At 48.6% G+C, this 22,165-nt stretch overlaps 11 protein-coding genes across 11 annotated transcripts; 6 read left to right on the top strand and 5 right to left on the bottom strand.

Annotated features, from left to right (window-relative positions):
• Nucleotides 1-614: 614 nt before the first annotated feature.
• BHQ10_007980 (uncharacterized protein) lies at nt 615-2,486 on the top strand (the record flags this gene model as incomplete). Its single annotated transcript, XM_040880735.1, has 1 exon — nt 615-2,486. The coding sequence occupies one exon, from the start codon at nt 615-617 to the stop codon at nt 2,484-2,486; it is 1,872 nt and encodes a 623-aa protein (XP_040736483.1).
• Nucleotides 2,487-2,634: 148 nt separating this feature from the next.
• BHQ10_007979 (uncharacterized protein) lies at nt 2,635-4,716 on the bottom strand (the record flags this gene model as incomplete). Its single annotated transcript, XM_040880733.1, has 1 exon — nt 2,635-4,716. One exon carries the CDS (start codon nt 4,714-4,716, stop codon nt 2,635-2,637), a length of 2,082 nt encoding a protein of 693 aa, XP_040736482.1.
• A 761-nt stretch (nt 4,717-5,477) lies between these two features.
• Nucleotides 5,478-6,953, bottom strand: BHQ10_007978 (uncharacterized protein; the record flags this gene model as incomplete). The annotated part of the gene is made up of 4 exons (XM_040880732.1): nt 5,478-5,894; nt 5,943-5,999; nt 6,048-6,254; nt 6,303-6,953. The coding sequence occupies 4 exons, from the start codon at nt 6,951-6,953 to the stop codon at nt 5,478-5,480; spliced, it is 1,332 nt and encodes a 443-aa protein (XP_040736481.1).
• An 813-nt stretch (nt 6,954-7,766) lies between these two features.
• On the top strand, nt 7,767-8,642 carry BHQ10_007977 (uncharacterized protein; the record flags this gene model as incomplete). The annotated part of the gene is made up of 3 exons (XM_040880731.1): nt 7,767-8,040; nt 8,096-8,209; nt 8,269-8,642. 3 exons carry the CDS (start codon nt 7,767-7,769, stop codon nt 8,640-8,642), a joined length of 762 nt encoding a protein of 253 aa, XP_040736480.1.
• Nucleotides 8,643-8,782: 140 nt separating this feature from the next.
• Nucleotides 8,783-9,844, bottom strand: BHQ10_007976 (uncharacterized protein; the record flags this gene model as incomplete). The annotated part of the gene is made up of 1 exon (XM_040880730.1): nt 8,783-9,844. The coding sequence occupies one exon, from the start codon at nt 9,842-9,844 to the stop codon at nt 8,783-8,785; it is 1,062 nt and encodes a 353-aa protein (XP_040736479.1).
• A 674-nt stretch (nt 9,845-10,518) lies between these two features.
• BHQ10_007975 (uncharacterized protein) lies at nt 10,519-11,871 on the top strand (the record flags this gene model as incomplete). The annotated part of the gene is made up of 4 exons (XM_040880729.1): nt 10,519-10,533; nt 10,583-10,734; nt 10,786-11,805; nt 11,859-11,871. 4 exons carry the CDS (start codon nt 10,519-10,521, stop codon nt 11,869-11,871), a joined length of 1,200 nt encoding a protein of 399 aa, XP_040736478.1.
• A 1,313-nt stretch (nt 11,872-13,184) lies between these two features.
• On the top strand, nt 13,185-14,428 carry BHQ10_007974 (uncharacterized protein; the record flags this gene model as incomplete). The annotated part of the gene is made up of 2 exons (XM_040880728.1): nt 13,185-13,676; nt 13,739-14,428. The coding sequence occupies 2 exons, from the start codon at nt 13,185-13,187 to the stop codon at nt 14,426-14,428; spliced, it is 1,182 nt and encodes a 393-aa protein (XP_040736477.1).
• Nucleotides 14,429-14,938: 510 nt separating this feature from the next.
• Nucleotides 14,939-15,414, top strand: BHQ10_007973 (uncharacterized protein; the record flags this gene model as incomplete). Its single annotated transcript, XM_040880727.1, has 2 exons — nt 14,939-15,348; nt 15,402-15,414. The coding sequence occupies 2 exons, from the start codon at nt 14,939-14,941 to the stop codon at nt 15,412-15,414; spliced, it is 423 nt and encodes a 140-aa protein (XP_040736476.1).
• Nucleotides 15,415-15,482: 68 nt separating this feature from the next.
• On the bottom strand, nt 15,483-17,369 carry BHQ10_007972 (uncharacterized protein; the record flags this gene model as incomplete). The annotated part of the gene is made up of 3 exons (XM_040880726.1): nt 15,483-16,519; nt 16,566-16,960; nt 17,014-17,369. 3 exons carry the CDS (start codon nt 17,367-17,369, stop codon nt 15,483-15,485), a joined length of 1,788 nt encoding a protein of 595 aa, XP_040736475.1.
• A 557-nt stretch (nt 17,370-17,926) lies between these two features.
• BHQ10_007971 (uncharacterized protein) lies at nt 17,927-18,929 on the top strand (the record flags this gene model as incomplete). Its single annotated transcript, XM_040880725.1, has 3 exons — nt 17,927-17,969; nt 18,035-18,363; nt 18,420-18,929. 3 exons carry the CDS (start codon nt 17,927-17,929, stop codon nt 18,927-18,929), a joined length of 882 nt encoding a protein of 293 aa, XP_040736474.1.
• Nucleotides 18,930-19,363: 434 nt separating this feature from the next.
• Nucleotides 19,364-22,150, bottom strand: BHQ10_007970 (uncharacterized protein; the record flags this gene model as incomplete). The annotated part of the gene is made up of 3 exons (XM_040880724.1): nt 19,364-21,289; nt 21,350-22,023; nt 22,144-22,150. The coding sequence occupies 3 exons, from the start codon at nt 22,148-22,150 to the stop codon at nt 19,364-19,366; spliced, it is 2,607 nt and encodes an 868-aa protein (XP_040736473.1).
• Nucleotides 22,151-22,165: the final 15 nt, after the last annotated feature.

Here is a 22,165-nt window from a genome sequence, read left to right as displayed (position 1 = left end):
GCCAATCACAATCACGGGATTAGCTCGCTGCCCTTTTCTCGATCGAACCACTTATTGATCTCTCTCATATTCTGAATATTCAGACTCAACAACCACCAGGTGACGTGTCCCAGTCTAGACCACCTGTCGCTCTCAGGATGAACATCACAAGTTGCCGTTACGTACTGCTCGGCATTATTTCGTTTTCCTGACGTCTGTGTGCCCGCTTTTCCTAGCTTACAAAAAGTTGTCACGTTCCAATCAGAGCGGAAGGATTGGTGGCAATCTCCAGATTCTTTCACCTTTTTGCCAGCCAGTCAAACCCGCGTCCTCGACTTTGGACAGGTCGTTCAGGTTGAGGGGAAGGGTTGAACAGGGTCGCATTACTTGATTTTGATTTTGACTGGATTGTTTGTTGTCCTGCCTTTCAGACTTACGACCTATCTATTCAAGCCAGCTTCTCCGTCTCCGTTCGTATACACCGTTACGCGCATTTGCGATCCGTCTTTCTGATTTGCCTTTGAGAGTATATATTTGCTGTGCTACGATCACGATCGTCCTAAGTTGCCCTTGTACAAAAGAATACGAACATTCAGCGAAAATCTTTGGGTATATACGCATACGAACATACTGGCATGGCAATCAGCTTAAAAGCCGAGGATGTCGCCGGGTCAAAGGAGTCAAAAGGTCTCGAGACACCGCATTTGCAAATACAAGAAATCACAGGGGATATTGCACATACTATGGAAACATCAACAACAACGAATCCGCCACTCGAGAACACACAACGCCGAAAAAGAGTGTTGCTGTCTACGGAGAGCGCGTTTGCCGCCAATTTTCTACCGCCCTTGATCCGCAGTCCTGATATCGAGCTTCGATTGATCACCGACGAAGAATCTTCTGCGATTTCGACAGGGGCAACTAAAGTCCCTCATTATATGGATTCGGTTGATAGTCACACGTTTGATAATAGGACAGGTTCACGGAGATGGCTTCGAGCAAAGGCGGCGGAGTTGTGCGAATGGGCCGATCTTCTTATCGTTGCTCCGATTGATGCTGGAACACTGGGTTCAATGCTATACGGCCTAACACATACGTTGACTCTTTCTCTTCTTCGAGGATGGGATATGAATAAACCCGTTTTTCTAGTCCCTGGTATGACGGTATCGGAGTGGACAAATCCGTTGACTGAGCGACAATTGCAAGAATTGGAACATAACTGGCCGTGGATTGTGCGGATACCGCCTTTGTTATGGAATCATACTGGACCGGAAGAATTGACACATTTGCCGTGGGATGGAAGCCGTGTTTTCGAGGACACGCTACAGAAGATGCTCGATTTGACTAATGCTCCAGCCGAACAAGTAAGCCAGTCGAAACAAGAACCAGAGGAAACACTGGAGACGAAGAATACCTCGATGGCTATCGCCAAACTCGCTCAACAGGCCGCCAAGCATCGCGAAGAAAGCCAAAGTGGCCGTCCCAAATCGCTACCTCTGGAGTTGTGGCTGAACGTTTTTGTGGACCATTTAGGAGATTGGGAAATTGCAAAAGCAGTTGGAATTCCGACGAATCTTCCAGTGCCTAGAGAATGGCAGCCTCATATACTGAAGATGTCGACACCGCCTTCTTTGGAATACACTATACTTCGGGGTTCATTCACAGCCATCACGTCGAAAATCAAGGAACTCACTCCGTATACGCCGCTGTCGAACCTAGCGTGTCATTTGATATTCAAATTTTCACGAACTGACATCTTGACATATTTGTTGGAAAAGCATCCCAGTCTATATAGCACGACGACACGCTTTAAAAATATACCATATCTTGCCTCTGCTATCTACGACAACCCGACTATCCTAACATGGTGGCGCGACTCTCCCGATTCATCAACCCAGGAACACAGCGCAGACGCCATGGATGGCGCTTCTAGGTCCGGAAATATCAACGTTCTAGACTGGTGGCTATCCTCCGGCTTACCGCTACGATACTCCGAACGAGCCTTAGAATCAGCCAGTGCCGAAGGTCGCGTCGATGTTCTCGACTGGTGGAAGAACGCTTCTTTGACCGCACCAGCATCATGTCCCATACCCTTGAAAGTCGGTAAATCAGTTCTTCTAGCAGCACAATCTGGGAAAACGCAATCCCTCGCCTGGTGGGATGCATCCGGCATTCCTTACACACACTCCGAGTCTGTGGCGCGTATAGCCAGTACACACGGCCACATCCACGTTCTCGAATTATGGTATCGCCTCAAGGGCGCGAAGATGATCTTTGATAACCAAGTCCTCGTCGGGGCCACGCGAAGTGGACACGACAATGTCCTTGAATGGTGGCGCAAGAGCGGACTGCGAGTCGAATTTAAGACTTGCGATATTGAGGAGGCGCTGGAAGATGCTGATCCGTCTACACATGCGGCGCAACGGGTGCGGCAGTGGTGGGCGCGCAATGGGTTGAATCTTGGTGTGGGTACGAGTGAGTGGATGAAGGTCAAGGTGTTGACGTGATGTTTTGTTTAAAGCTTATATACCCTTTTATTCGTTTGCGGTGAGCATATTGTTATTTAATACTCTTTTTGGAGATATTTGGAGCATGGGCATGGCATAGCGTTTATGATCAATATGCGAAATCTGAAATCTGTACAGCAATAAAACACTATTCTTCAAAAGTCATATTCAACACTTTACAATGTTCCCGATCCGGTAATCCCGAAGACCACGGCCTGGGCCACTGCAAATCCATCACCTTTTTACTTGTTGTATACTCCTCAAACTCAAAGCCATGAAAGAAGTCTATCGACGATCGATATTGTCTCACACTTAGATATTTTGGGTCTGGATTCGGATTCCCGGTCTTCGCGAATGAGGTCCACATATCTTGTACAGCGTTTGTGTATGCTATATCCCCGTATACTCGCACGGGTTGGGAGAAGATGTAATATGTCCCGAATACCTCGTACAGATCACCCGAGTGGCACCTGTAGTAGGGTGTGTCGGGCTCGTTGATTGGAAATGTGCAGAGGTCGTAGAAGGAGTAGAAACTGAGTGCGTAGGCGCGCTGGTGGGTATAAAGCCAGAGTGATTTGAATGCGTTAGATCTTGTAGAGGTGGTGGAGGCATCTACGAATTCGAGGACGTGGCAGATTATCTCCCCATCTGTGCCAATGTTGATAGTTGCGTTGTACGCGTCTGTGTAGTCCTGCGGAACGTCCCAGAGGCCCGAGGAGGAGAGTGTTGAGGCTTGGGAGGAGGTTATTATACCTGATGCAACGAGTGCGTCCAGACCGACGGTGAGATTGGTCATGTTGGGCGCGATGCTGGTTGATAGAAGGGACTGCGATTCTTCGGGCATCCAGCCCATTAGGACATTCACGTCGTTGATTTTGCGCTCCGCGACGAGCGAGAGTGGTTGATCAATCATGTACACGCCGTCGACGACGGTGCTCCATGACCAGTACGTCGTACTGATGTTGAGTAACGTTTCTGCTGGAAGCTGTCTCAGACACTCCAGCCTACCTTCCTGTCCGGCAGAACCCGGACACAGCGGCTCAATATACGGAGCCATCACGACCTCAATAACGCTTTGATTAACCACGTTCCCCGCCAACGACTGCGGAATCGCATTCTTAAACAGTCCCTTCGCCTTGGGCGAAACGATCAGATCCATAACCGACGCACCGCCAGCAGATTGTCCAAAGATAGTGACATTATCCGGATCCCCGCCAAAGGCTCGGATATATTTCTGCACCCATTCTAGAGCGGCGATCTTGTCGGATAGTGCGTAGTTGCCGTTTACGACGCCGTCGTTGAGGGTAAGCAACCCGAAGATGTTAAGGCGGTAGTTGATACTGACGAGCACAACGTCGCCGCGAGAGACGAGACTGGCGCCGTCGAAGGTGGAATCGCTCCCGGCGCCGTTGATCATTGCGCCGCCGTGGATCCAGAGCATGACTGGTTTTAGCGGCGCACCCTGGGTAGAGGTCTGGGGCAGAGTAGTGGGCAGTGTTGGGGTGAAAACTTCCAGATGCAGGCAATCCTCGCTATTCCCCCAAGGGTTGAGTCCCGCGGCATTGCCTTCGAAACTGCCAACTTGCATGCACGCCTGCCGGTAACGTGTGGCATTGACTACGCTCCCTTTTGGGTACTCTGGTGGTTGCGCGTATTGAAATCGCAGGTCGTCGATGGGTGGTTTCGCGAATGGTATACCCAAGAATCGATATGCCATGTGGTCCCGAAGACCTTCAAATGCGATACCGTCAATAGCAGGTGTTCGCACAGTCGGGAAAGTAGAGTAATCTGTATCGACCTGGCCCACGAAGGGCGCTGAATTTGTGCACAGGAACGGATACTTGTACTCTCCGCGACCATTTTGAGCTTCAGATGAGATTCTGCCCTGAAAATCCGATGGATGGCTTGAGTCGCATGACGTCCAGAGTCTCTCCGATCCATTGAAACTTCCCAGCCAGGCCTGGTAGCCGAGTTCGGCTTCGTAAGAGTATAACCCCCTACAATCGAAGAGCGTCTCGTTGTAGGACAAACATGTTTTGACGGCGTCGTGGTAGGTGGCTGGTTCATTGAATAGGATGACGCTAGGATTCTCTCCGTGCTGTGTCCAGTCTCCGAGGTTATGATACAGGATTGTTGTGCTAGCCAACTGTGAGGAAGATGGTAGTGCCGATGATGTGCCTATAGCGGCGCAAAGCCCTAAGACGGACAGCCATTCTTTGAGGGTGGCCATATCGATGCGTCAGAACACATTGGAGGCGTTGCAATAACGAAATCCATCTTGGATATGTCTCTAGCCTAGCTATAAATACCACGCTACATTCTCGAGAATTCGCATTTGTTCTTAACAGGGTCGATATTAGCCTGAATGCAGGATCTGCAAGGCTAACAACGACATTGATGCGGGGAATGGCTTTTTACAGTTACACCCACAATGTTGAACTGGAATCTCGGCTTTGCGGAACGGGGATACAAGAAGACATTGGGGTAAGTGCGCTAGTTATGCATTTTTAGTCTGCGGAGTATTTGCTTAACTCAGAAGACAAGGCGATGCGCTAGGAGTTGGGGTTTGCGGGGAGGTACATCTCTTCTCTGCATCAAGCATGTATTTGTTGTTTGGCATTTGTTGCTTTCTTCACGGATGCTTTTATTTGCTTGGGCTGAAAGAAAATATAGAGACTTATATCTGTAAGATAAATTTAGGGGACTGAGTAGGAAGAAAATCGTAAATTACTGAATTAGGAAATAATTGCTCAAAGTAGGGTTCGTTGCTGGCGTCGATGTGTTGCCATAACTCTCCGCCACCATTTATCAAAAAAACCATATTAGTCTGGATAAGTAGATGCAGAAATAAGAATTTAGCTAATGTAAATAATAGAGATTTGACAAGATCGAAATCGCTATTGTTGTCTTCAGTAATAGCAGTTGTATATCCGTGGAAAGGTGCCTAAGACAATCGGAAGTTCATACAGCTAGTGGATGGTATGTGATTGATCAAAGCCGATTTAACAGCGACGACAGATGAAAGGGCGTAAAATATGAGACAGCCCTGGAGAGCAGGGCAAATCCAGCAAAGATGGATAGGATACCCGCCATTTGAGGATTCTGAACGACAAGTATGGTGATGAGTAACGAAATAACAGTCCACAGTGACATGTTTAGGCCAAATATACTGTCCATTTCTTGCAGGCCTTTGAACTTGTAAGCTGCCTCCTCTAGCATGGATTCGAGGTTGGCTGCACGCGCTGCAAGCTTCTCAAGCAGGGCATATACGATTTTTGTATTTGCGCCTAAAACTTCTTGAGCCTTAGCTTGCGTCTCGATGGCTTTGGCGTGATGAAGCTGTGTTTCAAGAAGTTTTGTCGCACGCGCCTCGGATTTTTCCAGGTGGGTTTCGAAAGTATGCAGTTTCTGTGATGGGTTAGAAATGCAGCTAGCAATACATGGGGAATCACAAACCTCTAGAATGAGACTTTCTTGTTGATGTATAGCTGCAAAACGGTTAACCAACCATTCCTATAGCAACATTAGCAGTGTAGTCAGCAGTTAGCGTTTTATTCTTACGAGCGCCCCGTCCACTCCGGAAACTCGATCCTGCAGATTGTCCAACGAGTCTTGCATGAAGAGTGTTAGATCATGGTTGGACTCCATGTCTCTAATATTTTGGCTCTGCATGTCTTTGAACTCAGAATTCTGGCGTTCTAAATCATCGTATATTTCCTTGATTTGATGTCGTAACTGCGCAACATCTGCAATTGATATATGCATGCCCTGATTGTCGTTAGTCAGGTTACCCAGCGCTTGGATTGATGATCATACCTGACTCAATAGAAAAGAGTCTTCCTCCACATTTTTCAGAAATGAAAGAGTTTTAGAAACGCTTGCGCTCAGGATTCCCTCAAAATCACGGAGAAGGCCGGTGAAAAGACTTCTTGTTCGACCACTGTCATCTTGAAGCTCGGTGGTAAGCTGAATTCTCAGCTTGTGTACTTCTTCCATGAATACCTTTTGTTGAGCATTCTCAACAGCTGCATCATGTAAAGCCGACTGTAAAGCAGAGTGCAAATTTTCTGCATTCTTGGCAAGCGATTGGTGTAGATTCAGCATGTCCTCCTTCTCTATCTCAATGCGCGCCGCCTGACAAATGACAATCGCATTTTGTCTGCTATTGCTGTAACTCGTCCACCACTGAGGTCGAGATTCTAACCCCCGAAGACACCCCTCGATAACAGATGCTGCGAAGTCATCGGCAATATCCATCGGGTCGATTGCGGATTCGTTACGTATTCTGTCGGGAGCAATTCGGATCGACGAGCATGACAGCGGGATCGTGGCTCCAGCCCCTGAAAGTTCACACAAAGCCAGTCTTGCGGCGTATATTGATTTCACACGGTCCAATGTATTTGCGATTTCAGCCCCGGCTGAATTTTCGGAGCTACTGAGGCTTTGACATGATGTGAGAAGCTTCATTGCAGCGATTTTACTGCACGAAGGCGATGACTTCATCGATTCGAGGAGCTGAATGGCACTTGAAAAGACGCTGTCATGTTGAGCTGTCCGCGAGCGGATCAAATTGACCAAGTCGGAGTTTCCTATAGATTTCTTCGGAATCGCTGCTCGTCTTGATTAGATACCTATTCTTTTGTGGTAGTCAATAAGTAGTCGCACTCACCTTTTCGGATGGATGACGGATAGAGATCGAGGATTGATGCATCTGTAGGAGTCATCAACAAAAGCAGCAGTAGGTAGAGTAGCCACATCGACATGATTCTGAGATCGGAGCAACGGTATGCCGAAGACGAAGATGATAATCTCTTGCGACGATGATCAGATCATGTGGTGATGTTTTGTGATGCGCAGAAAGGATAAGAAGAGAAAGATGAAGTGTTTCAAGTGAGGGAAAGATTGAATAAGCCACCAAGTAGAAGTGAACTTCTTGGTCCATCTCGATTTGACTATTTGAGAAGGTGCCGGTGGCTATAAATGGAATAAGACCTAAGTGAGGTCAAAAAGGAAGGAGCCAGGGGAGGCACTTCCTCAGCAACACCCTCCACCACCTCAACCTCGCTTTGTGCAGACATTTATAACCGCAGATTTCCTCGAATTTCTTTGCAGCAAGTGTTTTTCTCTACATAAACATGATTAGTTGTGATCTTGATAAATGGATGTTTAGATGACTATCACGCACGTGACGCGCTTAACCTAATACGGCACGGCCAAATAATTTCAAGATGATTTTCGGAGCTCAACAAATACCCGACCAGAAAGCATTCAGCATCAACCATGTCTTGCGCCGCCTCACAACGCTGCCTGGTGCAGCTCCTACGTGAGCCTATTAAATCGAAATCGGTCCCTACATTCCTCGTTCCAGCACTTTCTCAGCCATTGAGAACACAATGCTTCTCGACTACGTCCGCGGCTCGGTCTCGTATCGGCGGTGCCCCCGTGTCAATACCACCAGAGGTCAATTTGAGTCTTATTGACCTTCCACAGACTAATGTCCGTGGAAAGGCAAAGGATGCTCCAAAGGTGGCCGTCGAAGTTAATGGTCCATTAGGTTTGTCGTCTCGACACTGGGTTGGGAGTGTCATGCTCATTGATGATTCTGTTAGGACAATTGACGCTGAACATCCCTCCATTTGTCAACATCAACCACGATCAGACCGCACGAAAAGCCACGATAACCATTCAAGATGCAGAGATCCCTCATCAGCGTGCTATGTGGGGTATGTTTTCTGCTCAGCTGTGTTTTAAAGGATTGTTTTAACATGACGAATTGCTATAGGAACAACACGTGCCCACCTCCAAAACTACGTCCTTGGTGTGTCTGAAGGCCACATCTGCATCCTCAGTCTGGTCGGTGTCGGTTACAGGGCAACTATCGAATCGACTGCGACTACAGTGACAGCCGAATTCCCAGGCCAACAATTCGTGTCTTTGAAGGTTGGATACTCACACCCGATCGAGTTGCCCATTCCAAAGGGGGTTAAAGCTTCTACGCCTCAACCTACCCGTATCTTGCTCGAAAGTATTGATAAGGAGATCGTCACTCAGTTTGCGGCTGAAATCAGAGAGTGGAGAAAACCGGAACCATACAAGGGCAAGGGTATCTTCGTGAACGGGGAAACCATCCGTCTCAAAAACAAGAAAATCAAGTGATCAAAATGCAGCCTTCTTCTGTTTACTTATTCTTGGATGTATATTATGTCAGGTATCTTTTGTATTGTATGCTTGTTTAGTCTAGTGTTTCTTTATATCATGATCATCATCACACTTTTGAGTTTTAAAGATAGGATCGTCTATTTCAGGTTCAGCACAACCTGAACGGCGTCAATGACTTGGTCTTGCAAAGCAGCAGGAGCGGCGACAACGCCTTTGTTGTCCTTGAGGGTTCTTCCCTTGGTAAAGTCAAGACGCTTGCCATAGATATCAGTTACCTGGCCCCCGGCTTCGCGAACGAGAAGGTCACCAGCAGCATGGTCCCAGATCTTTTCCTGGTAGTCTTTCTTCATAGGCAAACGGAGATAGATGTCTCCGGCACCGCGAGCAATCGAGCAATATTTGGCTTGAGAGTCCAAGCGAACACTTGGCGCGGTGATCCCCAGACGTTTTGCGACTGAAGCATTGTCATCCTGGTTAGAGTGAGCAGCCTCAACGCCCTCACAGAATACAGCCTGAGACACATCTGGAACTGGACGCATGGATATAGGCTTGCTTGGTGCGAGGCCAGCATTAGTCAAGGGCCGGCTAACAGCTCCCTCTCCCTGCACAGCAGAAAAAAGAACACCTTTGCCCTCCTCGTCGGACTGCTCACTACCGATATTCGTGGTGAGAGCTTCAGAGTCGTCAATTGGAAGATTAGGGCATCCAATGACGCCTACCTTCACGTCACCGTCCACTATCAAAGCTAGGCAGACTGCATATTGGCCGCCTCTGAGGAAACCTTTGGTACCGTCAATAGGGTCCAATGCCCAAATTCGACCCGTTGCTCCACCAAGTGAGTTTCCCTGATCTATGACGGCCAACATGGCTTCTTCGTTCGCTAACGAGCCTCCGATAACTTCATCGCTTGCCACATCATTCAATTTGATATCCTTTACCAAATTCCAAATCTCTGCTCTCAGGGAAGCATCTTGTCTTAATTCACTTGACTCTTCCTCTGCAACAATCTCGTCGTTGGGGAAGTTCTTAGCAATGGCTTGGATGATTAGCGCTTGAGCGCCGAAATCGCCCTTGGTGACGGGAGATTTGTCGTCTTTGGCCAATGTGCCTTTTGCTTTCTCGTGAAAGACTTTTTTTGTGAGGAGACAGGCCCGTTGCACTGCGAGCTCTGCGATTCGGCGTTCGTGTTCGTACGTCATCTTGGCGGTTGTTAAGAAAAGAGATCGATATCGAAGGTGGTGAAGGATTGCGGAGAGACGCGGCCGATAGTTTGCAATCGCTGGTGCCAGATTGAGGAGGCGAGTCACAAGAATTTCAGAAATGATCTTCAAAATATGTTGTACAGTGTGATAATTCAATTTGAATTTGCAGTCTTAATACTCCGCAGAGATCAATCAAAGCAATAAGACTTGAGAGTCCTACTGAGCCAATCGGTAGCTCTCATCGCCCGACTGTCCCGCACTAGGCCGAACAAGGCAAAACACCACGGCCGGAGGGGTCAATGACGGCAGTGGATTGTTGACTGTCAACACCTTCCCAGCTTTTTACGTGCTCAACTTCTGCTTCATACACGAGCATTGCGTGGCTAGTCGCTTTGGACTCTCGTCAAAGCTGCGGCTTCTGCTACGAACCTTTGCTGCTCATCGTAGCTTATGAAACTTGTGACAATCGACTTTGTTGTGCGTCGTGACACAAGGTTAATCTGTGGTGCGCTTTGCGACGTCGCCTGACAACAGCAAAACTGTGAAGATTCTGTGCAGACTTCTCGCTTATCATTTTACGGACGCTACTTGAGTGTAACAACAGATTTCCATATTCGTCATATCAACAATTTCGAGCACAGCCAAAATACCAACAAACGCCAAGTCCCGCCATGTTCAGATCAGATGTTAGTGGTAAAATCCTGCGTACACGATAGTTATGCTAATCTGATTTAGAAACCGTTCACTGCTGTTTCTGTGCAGATCGAGAGTCTGACGAGCGAGCAATATGAAGTCGAGGACTCGAGTGGAATTGTCGACTTGATCGAAGTCGTCCAGATTCAGGCGACGGGCCCAAGCGAAGCTAGTCGCGCGTTGCGGAAGAAACTGTGAGTACTAATGTCTCATCCGATCAGCGGTTCACTCTAATGGGACTGCAGGAAATACGGCAACCTTCACCGTCAGCTCCGAGCCCTCACAATCTTGGATTTCCTCATCCAGAATGCGGGCGAACGATTCTTGCGTGGATTCGCCGACGAACCGTTACTCGAACGTCTTCGTATTGCCGCCACAGATCCTGTATCTGACCCAGAAGTCAGGAAAAAATGTCAGCAGCTCTTCGGACAATGGGCAGTAACTTACAAGGACACTCCAGGCATGGGTGGTATTACAGCACTCTACAGGCAATTACCAAAACGAAAACAGCCAGCACAGCAGGCTCAGGCCAAAGTGCTGAGAGAAACTGCAGCACCAGTACCGGAGGCGCCGATGGGTCACTCGGTCTCTATTTCAGTTGGAGAAGGCCCTTCAACTGTGTTGACTTCCCCCAAGTCGTCCAAAAAGTCTAAACGTTCCTCGGCATTTGGCTCTTCCAGTTCGAAAGGCCACAAAAAGACGGGTTCCAAGGCATTCAACATGGAGAAGGAGAAGCCTGAAATCTTGCAAACCATCGCATCGTCGTCGGTTGCGAGTACCAATCTGCAAAATGCATTGAAATTGGTCAACCGAGAGACGCGCAGAGTAAGCGAGGATGAGGAAGTCATAACTCAATTCGAGAGATGCAAGAGTCTTCGACGACAGATTTTGCGTTACATTCAAAACATAGAAAGCGGGGATCTACTCGGTAGTTTGATTCACGCCAATGAGGAACTAGTCACAGGATTGATGGCATTCGAAGTGCTCGACAAGAGTCTGGACTATGATAGTGATAGTGAAGACGAGGGATACATACGAGGCATTGACGAGAGTTTCTCTGGCATAACCATTGGGCCTCCCAAACCACCTCGCCCAGCACGACCCACGAGTATACCTGGATATCCTACAGATAACAAGAAATCACCTTTCAAACTCGAGGACTTGGAAAGTGCTAGTGAATCTGAAGAGGAGGATGATGAAAACAATCCTTTTGGGGATAGGAATGAAGTGTCGACTCCATATATCGAGAAGCAGCAGCCTACCTGGTACGTATGCATACTCAGTAAGTGTCGGAGGAAGTGTACTAACAATATTTCAGGAGGGAAGTCTAGGACACTTGTCGCGAAATGGAACGAGACCATTCCATTACCTCGTACCGAGGGTTAGCGGCTTAAATCGGAGATCTTTTCGTACTACAATCATACTCGATAGCTGTGGTTACCCTGCTCTTTGACTAATTATACCCTGATTTTCTCGATAAGTCACAGAGGTGCAACTCACATTACCCAATCTGCAAAGCTTCAATTCGACTTGTACATACTTTAAATTCACGTTATTTTCGAATTCGGTCAAATAATATTCTTTCAATATCAAATTGCAAACACCTTGGAATTATTTCTATCTAGACAAGGTACATTGATATCTATTACTCATCTATATGAATCGGAATGATTGGGATAGCCGCAGAATCTTAATGAATTAGTATTCCCATTGATCCAGATGTCCTCCTTCACAGTCTGATAAAGTCTTCTACTCACTACTATCAAAGATGGGGAGCTCTTTCCTTCAAGACTGGTATGGCAATAATGCGAGTACAATTGTGCATGGTAAATTGCACCACCTATATACCAGCCCATCAGCCATGGACCATTCTGGATGTGCAAATTCGGACTATTTTGTAGCATCGTCACCGTCGCCTGGACCGTGTTTTCGTTGGTGTTTTTCTGCTTTCCTCCGTATTACCTACTCTGTGACGTCCAGTACGATGAATTATGTTTCGGTTGCGGTGGGATATACAGCACTCGCTCTGATTTCGTGCTCCGCATTTGGGGACTGAAAATTTTCTCTTTTGCCTCGAGAACAACTGCATTTTTACCTAGGCACAGTATATAATGATTATCGATTGTCGAGATTTCGCAGTGAACCAACAAAATTGAAAGCCTGTGCAGAAATATGCTACCAAATTAAGGAAATTAGGGCTTCCGCTACATAGATTGCAGCCTGAGGCAGAAATATCAATAGACCAAGGCGGGCCTCGTCATAACAACTGAACGAGATCCCTTCACTCCTTCGGACTTGAGGAAGATCCGTCGACTCTTATTCCTACACCTTGTATTTTGCTTATCTGCAACCTCTTCATTCTGAGACTCTTTTATAATTCTGCTGTATCATCCCAAGAGGCTGTGCGATCGCGTTGTGAGAATCGCGATTTTCCCCCGCATACCGCTTCGTGACGGTAATTACACGCATCCCTCTACATCCTGACGGCCACCCTTGCTCATTATTACTCGAGTTCCAGTTCATAGATTTTACGGCATTTCTCCCGGACCGCGCGGTCCATACCTGCATATCAAATTGCTTTTTTCTCACGACCTAGCTTCGCGATCTCACTGGACCAATTCAGTTCAATTCGACGTTCTACAAAATGGCCGACCAAGCTATCGCCGTCGACGAGTTTGCGCAGACCCGTGGTGCCGATGATCTGTTCGATGATGAAATCATCCCCATCTCAGGCGATCAGGAAATTCAACATGTTACCGAAACGAGCGTCGAAGCAGAACAGAAGCAACAACAACCGCAGCCGCCAACGGATACCGCGACGCCACAACCCGCGCCCCCATCGAGAAGAGGCCGGGGGCATAGCAGAGGTGTACATGATGGTGGAAGGGGTAGGGGTCGAGGAAGGGGGCGTGGTGGTAGGGGTAGCTCAGATACTGGGCCGAAAAGGGAGCCTGTCGTAATGGAGAGTGCGACAGAGGCAATAGAGGCGCCAAGTGAGGTCGATACTTCTGAGAAGAAGGATGATGTAGCGGAGGAAAAGAAGGATGAAGACGCCGAAAGCAAAGCAGCAAAGACGGAGAATGCCCGAGTGCAGGCTGTCCGTGGTGACCGCAGTGGTACCGGTGGAATCAAAAAGGTTCGCTTCGAGACTCATCACGACGTTTTACAAAGACTATAAAGCTAACTTAACTCGTACAGCCCAAACTCACCGAAGAAGAACTAGCAGAAAGAATGGCCGCCGCCAAACTCAACGCCGCCAAAAAGGCAGCGGCGCACGCCCGCGCCGAGGCCGACGAAGCCTCCTTCCACCAAAGAGAAGCCATCGCCGCCGAAAAGCGGCGACAGGAATTGGCGAATCGGAAAGTCATGGACAACGAACGCGAGCGGAATAGAATGCGCAAACTTGGCGCGCAGACTGGAAGAGAATGGGATGCAGAGAAGAAAGAGGAGGATTATAACGGTCGTCGAGACCGGGGTAGTCAGTTTCGTCGTGGGATGCATGGTGCTGTTTCTGGGTATGTGCGACGGGATCAACAAGTCGACAGTACAGAAGCTTTTGATGAGAGTTCTGAATCTCGTGGCCGAGGAGGCCGGGGCAGAGGTGGTCGTGGTCGAGGACGCGGCGGTGCTGGACGAGGTGGTCGAGGTGATTTTGCGAATACTCAAGACCGTACTACGCTTCAGTCTGCGCCGGGAATCAGCAACGAGAGCGAGTTTCCATCTCTACCTGGCAAACCGACAACCAAAGAAGCTGCACCAACAGATGGGATTCCTACGGCCGACAAGCTCTCGATACCAGCAGTGGAGAAAATTGCTTCGCCTGGCTCGCCTTTGTCGCCGGCAGAAGGGACTTGGGCAGAGCAAGTTGATGCTAGTGAGGCGCTGTGAATCGATACCCTTTCATTTGATTGAAAAGTATGTATTATAAATATATAAAGACATATATGACATTGGCAATCAGCATGCATACGAACACTCAACGCATTTAAATGAGGTCTACTGATACCGCGGCGTAATTGTTCAATGATCCATTGAGATGAATCGTGTAAAAAGGGTTATAACCCTAACTATAACCCTAGTGCTCTATGACGACATCGTACCTACTATAACCAATTCAGGATTATCTGCTTAAAGAAGCAACGATAAATCAACAATTCGTCCACCTAGCAAGGGCGTTTATTTAGGCAGAATGCAAGACACTGGTTAGGCAATGTGGTCACTGTGATATCATAGCTGATCCAGCGTACGACACTGAGTTTCCTATATATTCGACCTCCTTTCTCTTTCTACGCGTTTAGACTCGATTGATAACTCAATTTGACAATTGCTCAATACATACGCACACTGCCCAATTCCAATCTTCATCCACGTTCTATAGAACCCACAAATTCTATCAAAATGGGCGCCCACGAAGACCGTAACTCAAAAACTCAAGTCCAAGGCGGCGCCAGCGCGGCATCCACACCAGCCAACAACGTCAATACCGGCTCAGAAACCGGCTCCCAAGACCCAAAGCAATCTGGCGGTCCTGCCGCTGACAGCGCAAGTAGCTCCCAAGGCCCCGGACATACCGCAATCCCCAACCCGGCAGCCTCCATTGGAGGGTTTTTGGGTCTATCAGAGCAAAAGGGTGCTGCGGCGGCGCATACCAAGCAACGCGTTGCGGAGTCTGGTGGGTTTGTGGATGAAGATTTGAAAAAGAGTGGCGTGGCGGAGACGTGCGAGACGGAGGATCATAGTTTTATGCAGAGGAAACCTGGCGGGCCGGATATGCCTGGTCATTCGGTGATCAAGGGGATTGTTGATCAGTATGTCTCCCCTCTATAGGTATTATGAAGAGTATATTAACTGAGTTTGATAGGTTTACGAAATGAACATATGTATTAGTACCTTGTACAATTAATTAGGGCATTGGCCCGATTGATATCCAAATCAATTTTATTCAATCACTTTTCTTCATCTTCGAGGTCTTGCTTTTGAATCGATCACGTATCGTCACCAATCTGCTAGCCAGACGAGCCTTCAAGCTCAAAGACCGCAACGCCGGCTCATCTGCAGGCACAAACCGGCGAACCAGCAGGTTGAAAATACTTCCAAACCCCAAGGCCATGACAGTGCTCGTCAAGATGATGACGTTGTACGGCATACTGAAATCCGGTGTCGGGAGAGACAAGAGCAGTCCCGTAGTGCGAAGGTAGATTGGAGAGCGCTTCTCTTGGTCTAGGATTCTAATTACCGCCGGTGCTACGTTGAATCCGCGGTTGGCGTCGGGAGGATACTCGGTATATCGTAGAATGGCCTTTTCAATGTCGTAGATGAGTGTGACGGTCGAGTCTGCGGGGACCGAGAGGACCAATTCCAGCTGAGTGCCTTTCTGTCGGTCGATAGCAGGGCGGTAGTATATGCCTTTGATGATTTCTGAAAAGGGCAGTTGTCGTGAGATACCATCGTTGCCGACAACGGTAGCCTGTAGAGTATGTAAATATGGACGCATGAACCAAGGTAGAGATTCAAAGTATATGAAATCCACGCTTTCAAAGGTTGACGGGTTCCTAAAAATCACGCGCAGGCCACCGCGTTCCTGTCCATGTCCGATAATTGTTCTTTCAGCATGCAGCACTCCTTGTTGCAGCGGGACCGGAATCTTGACTTCCTCTTCCGGCACCACAATGTCAAAATCAGTTGATGACGATAGGGTATAGCATCGAGAAAAGCCCCTACTATCTTTCGTTTCGGTTGCACCGGGAGTCGACAAGACAGTCCGACTATCCGGCACATTCAAACACACCGTTTGAGCACCAGGCCCAACTTCATCTGTCAAAGGGCAATGTCCCTTGATGGGACGGCCAAAAATCTCGGAAAGCGTCCATCCGACTTCGGACCTTTTCTCCAAGGGATAGCAAGTATCGTCGGTGTTGTAAGGTTTTGAAGGGTCACAGACCAGTTCTTCATTTGGAACAGGTCGTGGGATGGGATTGTCTGAGTATGTCAGCTATGACCACCTGCTTTGAGGGACAATACATACCACGAGGACGTTTGGACCGATCGATATCTAAAACCATATCAACACTTTGTTCTATTTCAACCAAACATTCGCCCTCCCGAAAAGGACAAATCGGTCTAATGTCGATGGACATGCTCTGCCAGGAAGCATCAAATAATTTATGTCCATCAAACAGACTCGAGATACCCGCCTTTCCTTTGCATGGAAGCATTTTCAGGAAAGGCGTGAGATTTTCCGTGCAAACTACCTCGCCGGGTAGTGTTCCATGGAGGAGATGTAGTTGATCGGATGAATGATCACCCAGAGGCTCAAAAGACACGACTGGGCTCGTCGTACGTGTGGAATCGATGAAGTTCATAGAAGCGCAGAACAGGCCGGAGAGGGATTGGGTCAGGGATATCCAATGTGCGAACGCTCTGCACGACCAACAATTAGTCCTCGCCTCCATACAATTCAAGATAGTACACACTCTTCCTGAGACTCAGAATCAATCCATGCCCACAATTCTACACCAGTAGCGCCCTCCTTGTATCCCTCCGACGGCCTAGCGCCCCAACTCTCATCGTCCCATCGGCCAGTCGTGAAGCGGATATGCAGCTCCTTGGTATTTGTATGCTGCAGAATCTGCCCCAAAGATCGCGGGAAATAGCGGAAATGCTGATTATGAAAAGCTGAAATAGACGAGTTACTGCGGAAATTGAATGAAGCGAGGAGCGATGAGGTCGGAAGTGGTTGTAAAGTGAGTCGTTCGTGGTAGTCGGTTGCTCCTAGACCAGAGGCCACGAACGCCGCGAGGGCGGCGAGCGAAAAGAAAGGACTCTTCATTCCGACATCATATGACTAGCGATGCGATCGCTTTATTATAGGTAATTTAGCATCGATGGTAGCAAGCCAATTGTCCACGATCTTGGACGGCCTTGCGATGTTGTCAACATTGAATGTTAAGGGTCACTGGGTCAGACAGACATGCTTGGATCTACTACTAATGGAGATCCACCAGGGCAGCCAAGGCACTTTCCATGTTTACAACCTACAACTTGTGATTCATACTTCGTATTTGCAAGGTATAGTGTCTCTTCATCGGTCGAGCCAGAATCATTATTTCAAATAATAAAACAACATACTTACACACGACAGAAAGCAACCACTAAATATCGGCTGACAGCTCTACGGAGCTTCTCATTGGTCACTTCAGGTTGGTCGCCACTAGCGTCAAAAAGTATTGAGAGAGACTCAGCGGCTTCTTTCATGCTCTCTCAGTCAATACAGCTCCGACCAACCCTTTGCTCGCAAGAAGCTGGGAGATCTCATCGCCATAGCGATCGCTTTGTGTCCGCCATACATAAGATTACGTTAGATACTCGACACCGGCCTGCTTCAAGATGGCAGCAGAGCAGAGGAAGCTGTTGGAACAGCTCATGGGAGGTAGGTTTACTCAAAGCATATCCCTCTTCACTCTTTCACGAGGCCCATGCTAAAAATACCAACAGCCGACCAGCTCATGGGCGGCGCAGCCTCCCGCAACGCTCAACTCACCATTACCGACCCCAAAGTCTGTCGCTCATACCTCGTCGGTACTTGTCCGCACGACCAATTTACCAACACCAAACAAGACCTGGGCCCATGCCCCAAAGTCCACAGCGAAGGGCTCAAAGCGGAATACGAAGCTGCATCAGCCAGCGACAAGGCGAAGTGGGGGTTCGAGTACGACTATATGCGCGATATGCAAAAGTACATTGATGAATGCGATCGACGCATTGATTCTGCGCAGCGACGGCTGGAGAAGACGCCCGATGAGATTCGGCAGACTAATAATCTGGTGCGTCAACAAAATCACACTGCATCTTATACTCATTGCTAACTTTTGTTGGTCAGTTGAAACAAATCTCCGAACTCACCAAAACCATCAACTCAGGCCTCCTCGAAGTCTCCGTTCTCGGCGAAATGGGCTCCGTCTCCCTCGCCATGTCCGAGCTCTTCAAAGTCCGCTCCGCAAAGCACCAAAAGGAAACCTGCGAGCGCGAACTTAAAAACTTGTCAGACACCTCGGGACCCTCAGGACACCAGAAACTGCAGGTATGCGACGTTTGCGGCGCTTACCTCAGTCGTCTGGATAATGATCGGCGCCTCGCGGATCACTTTTATGGGAAGATGCATATGGGGTATTCGGATATGCGCAAGACGTATAAGAAACTCAGTGAGGAGTTGAAGGGAAGGCCGCCGCCGGTCAGGCATGATGATGGGTATGGTGATGAGGGCGGTTGGGGTGGACGGGGCGGTGGTGGTGGGAGAGGATATGGACGGTCTGGTGGAGGAGGAGGCGGGTATAGGAAACGGGGTGGTGGTTATGGAGGAGGTGGTGGTGGTGGTGGTGGCAGATGGTAATATTTCCTCTAGATTTTATGATAACATGCCTACTTCAAACGGCTCCTACAATCGCATAGCGCAGGCGTTTCGCAGATAATGTCAAGTACCCTATTCATTTCGTGCTTTTGTCTACATCTGACAAAGGTCAATTTCATKTAGTTACAACTGGTAGAATACATAATTGCAATGTTATACACATTTCCCATGACCTGAGTGACCTCCTTAGCAACGCCGTGTAGACATCGCAACAAAAATAAGAACAAACATGAAATGTGCATCATGGTGAAGAAAGCCAAAATCTCAACGTAAGGAAAAGTTGATAAAACGAGGTTTGGGATATCACACTCAGAATCCATCGCTAGTACATAAAAAAGACTAAAACCATTCATTCAAGCTCGTCTGGAGACGGACTTTTCTAGTGACTGTTTGGACATAGCGCTGCCTCGCGACATCTACGATGCAGGTGCTTGACCGTTCCTGGCCGCTTCAGAATACTGCTGAATCGAACTCATCAAAAGCGGGTAGTCATTGGCAGCCGCTGGATTCCGTGCGAGAATCTCTCGGACAATGTTCAACTGCGCAATTTCTGCCGCGGGCGCCTTGAGCAAAAGTTCTTGAATCGCTGGCGCATTTGCCTGAGGACCAAGCACATGAGCTGCAKCCGCAGGTCCAATCAGCGGAAGTTGCTGTGGTGGAAAACCCGCTGGCACTTGCATCTGCTGTTGCGGTTGAATGTGGGTTTGCCCGTGCTGTTGAGGGAATTGAGGAGCTGGGTGACCATTGCCATTCAAGGGCGGCGATCCAGCCGGGCCTGATGGAGTCACCTGCGAGCCCTGCCGTGACGCTGGGGTAGGAGAAGCGAAATGCTGCTGCTGCTGAAGATTCTGAGTGAACGGCGTAGTTCCTAGAGGGCTAGCAACGACCGGGGGAGCTGCCTGGCCGTTGTGGTAAGGCGTAGCTTGTTCAGAGGGCGTAGAGTCCTTGATTTTGACGACAAAGACCATGAGCAGCACTGGGTCCGGTGTCGGGTCTTCGAGGGTATTGTTTTCCAGCAACTGAATGAACTCGGGTTTAGGGCTCGCCCCGGCATCAACTGGAATCACATAGACGTCTTTGACTGCTGCTAATGGATGCTTGCCCACCACGCCGTACCGTTTCCGTTCTGTGAAGTAATTGAAGAGCTTGTCAAAACCTGCACGCTCACTTGGCTGATGAGGAGCGGCTAGCGCTAAGACTGTTACATTTGTAGAATTGCTGAATCGTAATCCACAAAGGTACTTGCTGGCAAGCTCGATATCAATTCTGCCATCGACCACAAGGGACGAAGGTGCTAGCTGGCTCCATGGTATCTTGCCACTGAGGTCGGCGCCAGCAATATGTCTACCAGTCGTCCTGAACTCTGCTATAGCGCTCATGCCAATCTTACCAAACCAAATATCGCCTCCAGCCTGAAGGTCTTTAGGTGAGTAAGGGGGAGATTCCACGTCCTCATCTTTAAGGAGATTATCGATCTCTTCATCAGCTTGGACCTTGCCGCCTACAGGGATTGGTTGGTGTAGATGGGCAGGCACCTCCGGAAAGAGGCCATCTTGAGTCGAGAATCCAGGAGAATGGGGACGAATAGCATCGCCATTCGCTGCGGCATGTGTTTCAACCGAAGGCTTTGGTGCTGATTCTGCTGGCTGTGGGTTCTTTGCGCCAGTCGGACTTTCAGGGATAGATGACTCGGCGTCAAGAGTGGGACGACGAACCGCAGTTGACGAGAATATCGATTCTGATGTACCTGCTTGGCCATCACCATCAATAACCTCTTCACCCTTATGTGTACGCCTAATGCGTGGTCCTTGTTCCTGCATGATGATATGCTGTTTCTCTGCTGCTCTTTTGATCTCTGCATCTTTCTGCTGTTGCTCCTCGCTAGCCATATCTTGAGAAGTCATTGTGGCGAGATTAGCAGGAGCGAGACTCCCATTCAGTAATCGATCACGTAGTGAAGAATTATTTTTCAGATTGAACGTGATTGCGCGTAACTGATTCCTGTAGGCTTCATTCGGCTCTCCAGATCCACCGCATATAACTGCATGCATTGCATGTTCAACAGATAGACCAAGAGACCGGGCCACATCTTCGTCTGACTTTTCGGGTGGTAGATCATAAACGCCCTGCTTTTGTGCAGAGGCTACTTGCTCTTTGAAAAAGCCAATTAAATGTTCCGCGACCTTTCGGCGAGCTGCACTGCTTATATCTTCGGGCTTCTCAGCTATCCCGGCCAGCGAGTCGGCTATGCTAGATTTTTGTGACTCTGCAGGGGATGCTTTGATTGTTTTGTCAACAGATTTCCGCGGCTCTGATAAACGTTGCTGTTTGTGTTTTGGGCCCTGTACATGTGTATTAGCGACTGGGGTATGTATTGTGCTTGCAAAATCCGGGGTACTCACAGCATCGGGCGTTGAGGGCTCCTGGTGTTCGTCAAATTTTCGCTTTTGGGTACTGACAACCTTGGAGTCTGTAGTTGTTTCGCTGGGAGCAGGAGCAGGAGTCTTGGCTTCGACCGAAAGCCTGGATACAGACGGCGCCGCAGGGGTTTCCGAAGCAGCAGGAGTTGATGGCGCACTAGTCTCAGCCTTGATATCGCTAGGTCTCGCACCACCCTTTTTACCCTTCTTCCCCTTTTTCCGTTTGGCGGCCTTCTTTTCCTCAATCTCCTGCTGTCGTCGTCGGGCAACTTCCTCCCATGGCTTTTCGCCTCTTGCCATCTTCTCCAAAAGCTCTTTGTGATTTTCGGGTTTGCATTGTTCACAAAAGTATTCCTCAGGCTCCTCGCCTTTGGCAAAGGTCAAGCCCATGCAGTCATTGTGTTGCCATGCCGAGCACTGATCACAGCAGATCATGTCTCGCTCAATATCCTCTTCCTCCTCATATTCACCACAGATGCATCGAATGATTTCTTCTTCATTTTGTTCGCTAGGAGTCGGAGTGGGTTCGGCAGATAGTTTCGCAGACTTCTCCTTAGACTGGCTCTTCGCTCTGCCTTTCTTCGAAGGGATATCTTGTACCAGCTCCAAATTCTTGTGTTGGCCCTTGGTGGCTCGGCCCGATCTTCTCGGTTCATCTGTTTGCAATTGGTTGTCAGCATGAGTTCGTGAACGCGACAAGACCACATGTTGTCTTCGAAGATGTGTTTGCTTTCTGGCAGTAATTGGCAAAGAAGCCATTGAGTGGGCATGCTTACCGGCCATGATTATGTATCCTTT

This window comes from Talaromyces amestolkiae, assembly GCF_001896365.1.
Source record: "Talaromyces amestolkiae strain CIB chromosome Unknown scaffold17.1, whole genome shotgun sequence".
NCBI lineage: Eukaryota > Fungi > Ascomycota > Eurotiomycetes > Eurotiales > Trichocomaceae > Talaromyces > Talaromyces amestolkiae.
Note: the sequence above shows the minus strand (reverse complement) of the source record. Positions and strands in the feature narration are given on the sequence as shown.